The following is a 13,231-nucleotide window of genomic DNA, read 5'->3' as shown; positions in this document are numbered from 1 at the left end:
GTAGTATAGTAGACGTATAGTTATTGGTCATATGATGTCCTATCCGAAAATTTACCCAAGCCGATCAATTATTGGATCATTTCTAGTTTTTGGATGGGGCTGGTCATGGCTGTGGCCGCTTTACCGTAAGGCTGCATGGCGCAATTGACAGGAAATTTGTCTAGACGACAATGATCTGACGTCCTCCTGATGCAACGTAATAACCTGCAGGCACCTATAGATTATAGTAGACGTGAGCAGCCCCCCTGGGTGTGGCGCAAAAAGCCACCGAGTTCTTGAGAGGATTTCCCCATCCTTGGTCCATTGCACTAGAAGAGAGATATCGATCCAGGAGATGGCACTTTGCTTTCTTGATTTTGGGAAGTCTAAATTTCTGCCTTCCACTCCCCCTTATAAGAACAACATGATGACTTGACAGTTCCTCTTTGCAAACTTTTCCTCCCAGAGCCTTGAGTAGAATCTGCAGCATCTGGAAGTTGGGCATCGATCAGGTAACTTGGATCATTATATGATATACTGTTTATTATATGGCAGGAAAAACGGACAGGCAATACAGACCGGGGCGGAGAGGATAACACGGTTTTCTAAGAGTATTTGATAAATTTTTATATGTGTAAAATTCTGCAGCAGCCGGATAGGTAACACGTAGAAGAATTGGAAGTTCCCATTTACAGTGTTGGGTTGGGTTATCTTTAGTTGCGGGCGCACCACCCAGGTATACAAAACAGGTCATGGCCCCTTTAACTGCATTGTAAACTCTGGCTCGTGCCCATTATCATGTCAGGTCCTGGACCCACTGTAGTGTCCGCCTGTCCCCTGATGGGCCAGTCCCACCCTGCAGGCCACCGAAACTCTGCATTTTAAAACGCTGCTTGATATTTTTGTCAGATTTTCCCCATCGACGAAGAAAAGTAAAATGCAACATTGTAACTTTTTATGAAACTTTTTTTAATCCTTGTTTTTTGTTTGTTTTTTGACAGTTTTACTCTATTGATTTTAATGGAGAAAAACACTAAAGTGAACATGTAACAGCTATAGATTTATTTTACATGTGGTAGCATTTCCTAAAAAAAATGACATTCAATTTTTCATGCCATAGTTAGTACATTTCTTAATTGCACTCAATGTCCCTGTGTTGAGTCTGATTGGCCGAGAGCACTTCATTAAATTAATTAGCATATTGCACACCAAGCCTTGTAGCCCCCAATTAGAGGAATATGGAGGGGTGTTGGCTTCTAGTGGGTATCTTATAAATGCTCTGCGTATTCAGAGTTGTCCAGTCTTAGAAAAGCAAGGCTGCTTTTTTTTAAAAAAAAAAAAAGAGCGCCACACCTGCCCACAGGTTGTGTGTGGTATTACAGCTCTGCCCCATTCACTACAATAGTGCTGAGCTGCAATACCAGGCACAACCTGTGGACAGATATGGCACTGTTTTTTTTGGGGGAAAAAAGCAGCCATGTTTGTCTAATCCTGGACAACCCTTTATAAATGTGGGACTATATAGATGGTTGGTCTCATTATAGGGGTCTCGGTGATGTGGGTAATTAATACTACCGTATAAGTAAAGAAATTGCTTGTAATGCAATCCCCTCCTAAATTGTTTAAACTGGCCCCGTAGGGGAGTCTCTCTTTATACTGTAGGTTCATCATTGGTGAACCCTCCACTTGTATACTAGGAAATTATATTTACAGCAATTTTCTAATATTCCTCTATTACCAGAAAATGCTAGGAGTTGTAGTTCTGCTACGGCTGGAGAGTTATAGGTTGAAGGCGACTGGTATAGAGTACTAGGTTTCGGGATTCGGTTAGGGTTACAGGATGTATTTTATCATTTATGTAACAACATATTGGGCTGATGGTTTTATGATTTGATGTTTTGTCCTTTTTATCATTATTGTTATTATTATTACTTGTTTATTTGTAAACATCCCCCCCCCCCCACACTTTCCCCCGGGGGATTTTTGTAAGTTGGGATCTAAAAGTCATAAACAAGCTTTGTAATAGAGAAGAAGACCTTACTTCATCACTGAGGAGTATTGCACAAAGGACTGCAGTTCTCCTGATATCGGTTGCACAGAGTCTAGAATGGTCAGTGAAAACACCTTTAGGGCTTATTCAGACAAACGGGATATACGTCCGTGCAGCGCGTGTAATTTTCACGCGCGTTGCACGGACCTATATTAGTCTATGCGGCGAAAAATTCACGACATGTCCGTTCTTTCGCGTTTTTCACGCATCACGCATCTATTGAAGTCAATGGGTGCGTGAAAACCACGCATTTCACACGGAAGCACTTCCGTGCGAACTGCGTGATTCGCGCAACAGCAGTCAAAAGGATGAATGAAAACAGAAAATCACCACGTGTTTTTCTGTTTGCAAACATCCAAATGGAGTGTCATAATGATGGCGGCTGCGCGAAAACCACGCAGCCGCGCATCATATGCTGCTGCCGCACGGAGCTGTCAAGTGCCTCAGGGCTTATTCAGACGAACGTATAATACGTCCGTGCTACGCGCGTGATTTTCACGCGCCTCGCACGGACCTATGTTAGTCAATGGGGCCGTTCAGACTGGCAGTGATTTTCACGCAGCGTGTGTCCGCTGTGTAAAACGCACGACATGTCCTATCTTTGCCCGTTTTTCGCGCATCATTGAAGTCAATGGGTGCGTGAAAGCCGCGCACGGCACACGGACGCCGCACGTGATGCGTGCTACAGTAGTCAAAACTATGAATGAAAAGAGAAAAGCACCACGTCATTTTCTGTTTACAAACATAAAAACAGAGTGTCATCATGATGACGGCTGCACGAAAATCACGCAGCCACGCATCATACGCTGCTGACACACGGAGCTTTCATGGACCTTTGCAAAAAACGCAGCGTTTTGCACGTGCAAAACGCACACGCTCGTGTGGAACCGGCTTTAGGCTTTGTTCCCACACACAGGATACGCTGCAGATTTTCTACAACAGAAAATCTGCTGCAGAATCTCTAGAAAAACGCTGGTAAATTTGTCACAGAAATCCGCACCAAGTAGTGCGTTTTTTTTCTGCTCATATTACTGCCGAAACGCTGCGTTTTTTCTGCACCAGTCAACGCTGTGAAAACCAATTGAAGTCTATGAGCCAAACACGCAACATTTCCGCACAGAACACGCAGCATAAATTGACACGCTGCGGAATTGAAAGACGCAACGCAGAACACTTTCCGCACGACTTTTGTGCATTTTTCTTCCGCAGTATGGCATGACATTTTCCAAATCTCATTCATTTTGCTGCTACTGTAAATGCTGCAGAATTTCCGCACAGAATTCCGTTGCGGAAATTCCGCAGCGTTTACGCTACGTGGGAACTCGGCCTTAAAGGGGCCCATCATGGGGAGGTCATCTCTGTTTTTAATTTAAAAAATGATTTCCACCGAAGAAATAAATAGTCTTTCAAATAAAAGTAATACATTTTTTTTTTTTTAAATTACGATTTGCACGGCGAATGTTTAATATGTACACACAGGAAACGGCTCAAAACTTCCTGTAAGGTTGGTCCCATAATCCCTGGCGCCACTAATTATCGGGAGATCTCGCGCTCTGAGGCATCATTTAGATGAGCGCAATATACGCGCGTGCGACGCACGTGCTTTTCACGCGTATCGTACGCACCTATATTAGGCTATGGGGCAGTGCAGACAGTCCGTGAGTTTTGCGCAGCGTGAGTCCGCTGCGTAAAACTCACGACATGTTCTATATTTCTGCGTTTTTTGTGCATCACGCACCCATTGAAGTTAAATTAGTGCGTGAAAACCACGCAGGTCGCACGGAAGCACTTCCGTGCGAACTGCGTGGTTCGCGCAACAGCTGTCATTCTCTGAATGTAAACAGAAAAGCACCACGTGCTTTTCTGTTTACAAACATCCAAACGGAGTGTCAAAATGATGGCGGCTGCGAGAAAATCTAGCAGCCGCGCATCATACGCTGATGACACACGCAGCTGTTAAGTGCCTTTTGTGCACGCAAAACGCAAACGCTCGTGTAAATCAGGCCTGACACTGTATATCGCCAGACTTGATGAATTCTAGCAGTATACACCTACACCTAGATAAGTATATACAGCGAAAATTCATGAACTCAGTGTCAAAACGCGTGATCTTAAAATATTATTTATTTTTGTGGTGGGAAACATTGGCATTCTGGAAAAATTTGATTGGCCATGTTTGATTTTTACAGCTGATTTTATTGAATGTGAACTCCCTCCACCCCTCGAATGTTAAACTCTTGCCCAGAGTTAAGCCTAATTCAGACGAGCGTGTTCGGTCCATGATGTGGACAGTTGTCCCGCAGCGAGGCAGGGACTCCTAGCGTCGTACATAACTATGATGATAGGAGCCCGGCTCCCTGCACTGTGTTCGGTCCGGGAAATGCGGCCGACAAACGGATTGTATATCACGGACCGAACACGCGCATCTGAATTAGGCCTAAGGGTATGTTCACACGGCTTATTTTCAGCCATTTTTCGGGCCGTAAACGCCCCGAAAAACAGCTAAAAATACGGAGGCTGAACGCCTCCAAACACCTGCCCATTGACTTCAATGGCAAAAACTGCATTTCGTTCCCACAGTACGTTTTTTTTACGCGGCCGTTTGTAAAAGTTTGTCACTTCTTGAGCCGTTTGTGGAGCGGATTTTCATTGGCTCCATAGAAAAACAGCTCCAAATATGACCGTAAAAAAAAATCAAAAACGCTTGATGCATAAAAAACGGCTGGAAATCAGAGGCTGATTACCCTTGAAAACAGCTCCGTATTTTACAGCCGTTTTGTGTTTGCCGTGTGAACATACCCTTACCCTTTAATAAAATTTATTTGCACTGCAATTTTTGATGGTTTTTTTTTTTCCGCTTGAAGGGTTTGTAACTTTTGCAACCAATTTTGCTCCAATGTATCTAAAATAAGAAAACTTTTCAAATATCCTCCTACCGTTTTGTGCATTCAGCTCCTATGCAGACCTATGTACCTGCATGATTACTGACTACAAGCAAACCCAGTGTAGTCTGACCCTGCAGCGTTACCTACAGAGGGGGCTGTATGGCGTTACCTACAGGGGGGGCTGTATGGCGTTACCTACAGGGGGGGCTGTATAGCGTTACCTACAGGGGGGCTGTATGGCGTTATCTACAGGGGGGCTGTATGGCGTTATCTACAGGGGGGCTGTATGGCGCTATCTACAGGGGGGCTGTATGGCGTTATCTACAGGGGGGCTGTATGGCGCTATCTACAGGGGGGCTGTATGGCACTATCTACAGGGGGGCTGTATGGCACTATCTACAGGGGGGCTGTATGGCGCTATCTACAGTGGGGGGCTGTATGGCGTTATCTACAGGGGGGGCTGTATGGCGCTATCTACAGGGGGGCTGTATAGCGTTATCTACAGGGGGGACTGTATGGCGTTATCTACAGGGGGGGGCTGTAAAAAAGGCACTATCTACACCCAGGGGAGGGGGGGCCCCAGTAAAAAGTTTGCTATGGGACCCAGTCTTTCCTAGTTACGCCCCTACCTGCAGTCATGTGTTACTCCCTCTGCTACCTCTTCTTAATCATCTACAGACAGCAGAAGAGGAGGCAGGACTGCAGAATCAGACTACACATTGTTTGGTTGTAGTCTGTAACCATGGAGACACATAGGTCTACATAGGAGCTTCATACACAAAACGGTAGGAGATTTATTATTAAAGTTGTTTGCAAAGTTGCTTCATCTTTTATTTTAGATGCATTAGAGCAATGAGAAGGAAATGTATATATCTGGTATCAGTACTGTAACAAATCATATCACGCAAATACAAATCACCCCTTCACTGTATTTCTTTTAATTGCCTGTAATGACTTATTTCACAATTTACTTTATAAATGAGCAAACCAAACCACAAAAGGTACTTGACATGAACATCTCATAGGAAATTAACCCCTTATATTTTGCAACATTGAGTTTCCTCATATGTGTCAGGAATTCGTCTGCTTTGTGCAATGTCTGTATCTATGGAGTAATGCGCCCTATTTAATGTCCTTCTCTCCCCTTGCAACACATTAACACTTTGGAGCCTGAAAGACGTATTCCTCATATGAATGGCTTAGCAGGACAATGGCGCCACCTATATAAAAAATAATAATGTGCATGTTAATTTGTATACAGCCTAGTATAATTTTGACATATCACGGACAGGGCTGCACAGGGTGCCGTCATCATTATAGGGCATAAGTGTAAAAGAACTAGTGAGAAAAAGACTTGTTTTTTTTAATTTTGCATCCAACATGCTAAGCAAAGGTTCTCAATGCCAGGTAGCAGCTGCAAAAGCAACTAAAGTCTTACTGTGCATGAAAAGAAAGATAAAAACATAAGTTAAAGCAACACATTGCCTTAATATAACATGTAAATCACCATGAATATGTGTTATGGGTGTATATGGGCCCTTTGGTCAGTCACAATGGTATTCCCAAGCTTCAGATTGACAAGTGTAGAGTATGGTTATCTAGATTGCCACGGGCCCCTTAAACCCAGTGGGCCAGGTTTGCTTGGTGCTGACACCGGCAGTTTTTGACAAGAGGTTGTAGGTGCATAGAGTAAAATTTAGTTTCTGTCATCATATGAGAGGGGATTTTAGGGAAATCAGCATATCAGGTGTACATGAAAATTGTGAAAAATGTGGCTGCTCTCTTACCAGGGAGACAGGTAGTCACCAATTTCTTTACCTTAATCTGCCATGACTTGGGAAGAAATTCAGTGGGGTCTGACCAATGCTTTTTTTTTGCAGGCAATTACAGAGGCAGTCAATACAGTATACAGCGGCCGAGATCTCTGCTTCCTGCAGCCCTGTGAGTATGAAACTGGATGGAATGAGATATTGAGTCAACCATTCATTTTTATATTTGATGGGTGTCTTTAAGAATATATAGAAGGGCAGGATAGAGCTCATAAAAAATATATTTTGAATGCATTAAGGGGTATCCTCACTAATGGCACTTGCTTACCACTATTGGTGGAGGTCTGACTGCTGTGACCCCGCCGATTGCTAGGAAAGTACTGTGCTCTTTCACCTCCTGTCGACTCCGCTCATCTTTTTTCGGAGGTTATCCTCCAAGGTCGCCCAATGACTATAATAATCCAACCATGTGACGTCTGTAAATAACCGAGAGGATTTGACTGGAGCTGGAAGGGCACATGGCTTCTCTGGCCACTGCCACTTCGGTGGGGGGGGGTCACATTATTTGGACAACTACCGATCAGACATTGATAGCACAGCCTGCCGATATGCCATCATTGTCGTAAGTGAGAAACCCCCTTCTTATCTATAATCTCTACGACCAGGAAAACCATATCTCCTAATTTTGTGGAACTTTTAGGGTGCCCGTGCCCGTAGCAGCAGTGTGCCGATAGTGTGCATGCGATTTTACTGCAAATTGTCGCGGTCTTGCTTGCCGACATGGCTTGTAAAGGTGAAGCAGATGGTTTCATTGAACATGCTGCATGGCCACTATGTGTACAGGAACTCTTAGGGTCTACTGGTCACTGGCCATTACAATCAGGACATCCATAGGCTGGGTTCACACGACCTATTTTCAGGCGTAAACGAGGCGTATTATGCCTCGTTTTACGTCTGAAAATAGGGCTACAATACGTCGGCAAACATCTGCCCATTCATTTGAATGGGTTTGCCGACGTACTGTGCAGACAACCTGTCATTTATGCGTCGTCCTTTGACAGCTGTCAAACGACAACGCGTAAAATGACTGCCTCGGCAAAGAAGTGCAGGACACATATACATTATATGCGGGACACTTATATACATTATATGCGGGACACTTATATACATTATATGCAGGACACTTATATACATTATATGCGGGACACTTATATACATTATATGCAGGACACTTATATACATTATATGCAGGATACTTATATACATTATATGCGGGACACTTATATACATTATATGCGGGACACTTATATACATTATATGCGGGACACTTATATACATTATATGCGGGACACTTATATACATTATATGCGGGACACTTATATACATTATATGCAGGACACTTATATACATTATATGCGGGACACTTATATACATTATATGCGGGACACTTATATACATTATATGCAGGACACTTATATACATTATATGCAGGACACTTATATACATTATATGCAGGACACTTATATACATTATATGCAGGACACTTATATACATTATATGCAGGATACTTATATACATTATATGCGGGACACTTATATACATTATATGCGGGACACTTATATACATTATATGCAGGACACTTATATACATTATATGCGGGACACTTATATACATTATATGCAGGACACTTATATACATTATATGCGGGACACTTATATACATTATATGCAGGACACTTATATACATTATATGCAGGATACTTATATACATTATATGCGGGACACTTATATACATTATATGCGGGACACTTATATACATTATATGCGGGACACTTATATACATTATATGCAGGACACTTATATATACATTATATGCGGGACACTTATATACATTATATGCGGGACACTTATATACATTATATGCGGGACACTTATATACATTATATACAGGACACTTCTATACATTATATGCAGGACACTTATATACATTATATGCGGGACACTTATATACATTATATGCGTGACACTTATATACATTATATGCGGGACACTTATATACATTATATGCAGGACACTTATATACATTATATGCGGGACACTTATATACATTATATGCGGGGCACTTATATACATTATATGCGGGACACTTATATACATTATATGCGGGACACTTATATACATTATATGCGGGACACTTATATACATTATATGCGGGACACTTATATACATTATATGCAGGACACTTATATACATTATATGCGGGACACTTATATACATTATATGCGGGACACTTATATACATTATATGCGGGGCACTTATATACATTATATGCAGGACACTTATATATACATTATATGCGGGACACTTATATATACATTATATGCGGGACACTTATATACATTATATGCGGGACACTTATATACATTATATGCGGGACACTTATATACATTATATGCGGGACACTTATATATACATTATATGCAGGACACTTATATACATTATATGCGGGACACTTATATACATTATATGCGGGACACTTATATACATTATATGCAGGACACTTATATATACATTATATGCAGGACACTTATATACATTATATGCGGGACACTTATATACATTATATGCAGGACACTTATATACATTATATGCGGGACACTTATATACATTATATGCAGGACACTTATATACATTATATGCAGGATACTTATATACATTATATGCGGGACACTTATATACATTATATGCGGGACACTTATATACATTATATGCGGGACACTTATATACATTATATGCAGGACACTTATATACATTATATGCGGGACACTTATATACATTATATGCGGGACACTTATATACATTATATGCGGGACACTTATATACATTATATGCAGGACACTTATATACATTATATGCGGGACACTTATATACATTATATGCAGGACACTTATATACATTATATGCGGGACACTTATATACATTATATGCAGGACACTTATATACATTATATGCAGGATACTTATATACATTATATGCGGGACACTTATATACATTATATGCAGGACACTTATATACATTATATGCGGGACACTTATATACATTATATGCGGGACACTTATATACATTATATGCAGGACACTTATATACATTATATGCGGGACACTTATATACATTATATGCGGGACACTTATATACATTATATGCGGGACACTTCTATACATTACATGCGGGACACTTATATATACATTATATGCAGGACACTTATATACATTATATGCGGGACACTTATATACATTATATGCGGGACACTTATATACATTATATGCGGGACACTTATATACATTATATGCAGGACACTTCTTTGAAACATAATTTGAGCCGTTTTTCATTGAAGTCAATGAAGAGCAGCTGAAGATTACGGGCGTCAAAGATGCCTTGCATAATGCGAGGAGGAGCTTTTACGTCTGAAACGACGCAGCTGTTTTCTCCTGAAAACAGTCTGTCTTTTCAGACGTAAAAGACAGTTCTCGGGTGCACATACCCATAGTCATTAGATAATCTGATCCATCAAATACAATAAGATTGGATGGCAATCTTGCTGTCTTGGGCTTCAGTGGACAACCTAGAAGTTGAAGGAAATTATGAGGCCCAACTAAAGTCTACCTCCGGCAGGTGATCTCAGGGGGAGTATCAGTCTGATGCTTTGGGTTATTTTTCACCTTAAAATAACCTACACCTGTGGAGCATTCGAGCCGAGATTTTCTTCCCCTTCCCACCTGTATGGACTTGATCTTACTCTATAAGGCTATTACAAGATCTCTGAGACCTCTTTTGGGAGAATATTCAAACTTTTTCTTACATCTATGGCTACCTCCAGGTCTATCATCAACATTGGTGGTCTTACATCTATGGCTACCTTCAGGTCTATCATCAATATTGGTGGTCTTATATCTATGGCTACCTTCAGGTCTATCATCAATATTGGTGGTCTTACATCTATGACTACCTTCAGGCTCATCATCAATATTGGTGGTCTTACATCTATGGCTACCTTCAGGTCTATCATCAATATTGGTGGTCTTATATCTATGGCTACCTTCAGGTTCATCATCAATATTGGTGGTCTTACATCTATGGCTACCTTCAGGTTCATCATCAATAATGGTGGTCTTACATCTATGGCTACCTTCAGGTCCATCATCAATATTGGTGGTCTTACATCTATGGCTACCTTCAGGTCTATCATCACTATTTACGGTCTTACATCTATAGCAACCTTCAGGTTTATCATCAATATTGGTGGTCTTACATCTATGGCTACCTTCAGGTCTATCATCAATATTGGTGGTCTTACATCTATAACTACCTTCAGGTCTATCAGCACTATTGGTGGTCTTACATCTATGGCTACCATCTTACATCTATGGCTACCTTCAGGTCTGTCATCAATATTGGTGGTCGTACATCTACGGCTACCTTCAGGTTTATCATCACTATTGGTGGTCTTACATCTATGGCTACCTTCAGGTCTATCATCACTATTGGTGGTCTTACATCTATGGCTACCTTCAGGTCTATCTTGACTATTGGTGGTCGTACATCTACGGCTACCTTCAGGTCTATCTTCACTATTGGTGGTTTTACATCTATGGCTACTCTCAGGTGTTTCATCACTATTGGTGGTCACAGAGTATGACATACAAAGCTAGAGTTATGGACTTGTTCATAATCAGCCACTCCGTATTGCTTTTTGTAGTACACTTTCATTGTTGGTGAGCGTCCACGTAAGTCAGTGGGAATTTGGTCCCAAAGGGTTGACTTTAAATTTTCCCCATCCTGTTCAGAGAACCTTACAACCCAGAGGGACCCATTCAATGGGGTTATGTATATTAATTTTGACTTTTTTTTTTGTTAGCAGGCTCAGAGAACAACCATGAACCTAAACATTGACCTCTCCTTCTACACCGACCTTTTCACAGATGCCAACACCTACATCCCATCTCTCGATGCCGCCCCATGCACGGCTTCATCACCCATCAACAAATACGTAATTGTTGTGATTTATGCCACTGTTTTCTTACTCAATATCTTGGGCAACAGTCTTGTGATTCTTGTTATCTGCTATAACAAACTGAAGAGGTCATCCACAGACATTTACCTGCTGAATCTAGCCCTCGCCGACCTCCTGTTTTCCGCAACGCTACCCTTCTGGGCCACATATAAAGTCAGTGAATGGGTTTTTGGCATCACCACGTGCAAAATCATTTCTATACTGCAAGAAGTCAACTTTTACAGTGGGATCCTCTTGTTGGCTTGTATAAGCGTTGACCGGTACTTGGCGATCGTCCATGCCACCGAATTCTTTACGAAGAAAAGGCATTGGGTGAAGTTTATCACCATCTCTATTTGGATTGTTTCATTTGGTTTATCTATTCCAACCATTTGGTTTAAAGATGTCTTTGTATCACCTAAGGGAGGAATCGTTTGTCATGAGAACCTGGAAGAAAATACCGAGACGTGGATGATCGATATTAGGATTGGACGTCACTTGATGGGGTTTTTCATACCTTTGCTCGTTATGCTCTTCTGTTATGGCTTTGTCATTAAGACCCTTTATCAGACCAAGAATAGCCAGAAGCACCGAGCTATGAAGGTCATCCTTGCTGTATTTTTTGTCTTCCTGATCTGCTGGCTTCCTTACAACATCACAGTCATTGTGGACTCTCTCATGAGGACAAAACGTATCAAAGAAACGTGTTCCCTAAGAAATCGATTGGACACTGCTCTTTATGTCACTGAAGTTTTTGGCTACACTCACAGCTGCATTAACCCAATTCTATATGCATTCGTTGGACACAAATTTCGACACAGTTTCCTGACTATCCTTGCCAACAAGGGAGTTATCAACAAGGAAAGATTGTCCAGTTACGGCCGGAGTCTCTCCGTCATGTCCTCGTCGGCACATACGTCCACCACAATCTAGTACTTTCACTGAACTTGAGAATCTACGTTCACAAAAATGACCACGCATTTCGGACAAAAGTGAAATGATCAAAACATTTTGATCTTTTTTTTTTAAAATGAGACTGTTATATATTAGTGTCTCATATTTCATTCTAGGCTACAGCTCTATTTTTTTCATTTGAACAATAGATGGCAATTTGATGTAATTGGGTTGCTGCAATCTAAATATATGGAACATGTTATATACAGTGTGTATGACTCTAGGTGGTAATGAAAAGTTTAATAAAAATATATCTTAAACACCTGTACAGTTGTTTTTAATTAAGCAGCCATTCTAGACAGATATGAAAATGTTACTACAATAGAGGGCAGTATTATAGTAGTTATAGTCTTGTATATAGGGGCAGTATTATAGTAGTTATATTCTTGTACATAGAGGGCAGTATTATAGTAGTTATATTCTTGTATATAGGAGCAGTATTATAGTAGTTATATTCTTGTATATAGGGAGCAGTATTATAGCAGTTATATTCTTGTATATAGGGGGCAGTGTTATAGTAGTTATATTCTTGTATATAGGGGGCA

The 13,231-nt window shown here is 41.0% G+C and overlaps 1 protein-coding gene across 2 annotated transcripts; it reads left to right on the top strand.

The window, feature by feature from the left end:
- Nucleotides 1–370: 370 nt before the first annotated feature.
- LOC142656167 (C-X-C chemokine receptor type 2-like) lies at nt 371–12,905 on the top strand. 2 transcript variants are annotated; one of them, XM_075831057.1, is made up of 3 exons: nt 371–491; nt 6,795–6,855; nt 11,601–12,905. In XM_075831057.1, the coding sequence occupies exon 3, from the start codon at nt 11,616–11,618 to the stop codon at nt 12,663–12,665; it is 1,050 nt and encodes a 349-aa protein (XP_075687172.1). In that variant the 5' UTR covers nt 371–491; nt 6,795–6,855; nt 11,601–11,615; the 3' UTR covers nt 12,666–12,905. The 2 variants fall into 2 exon arrangements, with proteins under 2 accessions (XP_075687172.1, XP_075687171.1); XM_075831056.1 differs by having other exon boundaries at nt 11,598–12,905.
- The last annotated feature ends 326 nt before the right edge of the window (nt 12,906–13,231 follow it).

Source organism: Rhinoderma darwinii, chromosome 6 (genome assembly GCF_050947455.1).
Source record: "Rhinoderma darwinii isolate aRhiDar2 chromosome 6, aRhiDar2.hap1, whole genome shotgun sequence".
NCBI classification, from domain to species: domain Eukaryota; kingdom Metazoa; phylum Chordata; class Amphibia; order Anura; family Rhinodermatidae; genus Rhinoderma; species Rhinoderma darwinii.
The sequence above is the reverse complement of the archived record's forward strand: the minus strand, read 5'-3'. Positions and strand labels throughout refer to the sequence as shown.

What these genes read in the sequence shown, in the direction of transcription:
- LOC142656167 (XM_075831057.1), top strand. Translation starts at nt 11,616, where the DNA reads ATGAACCTAAACATTGACCTCTCCTTCTACACCGACCTTTTCACAGAT.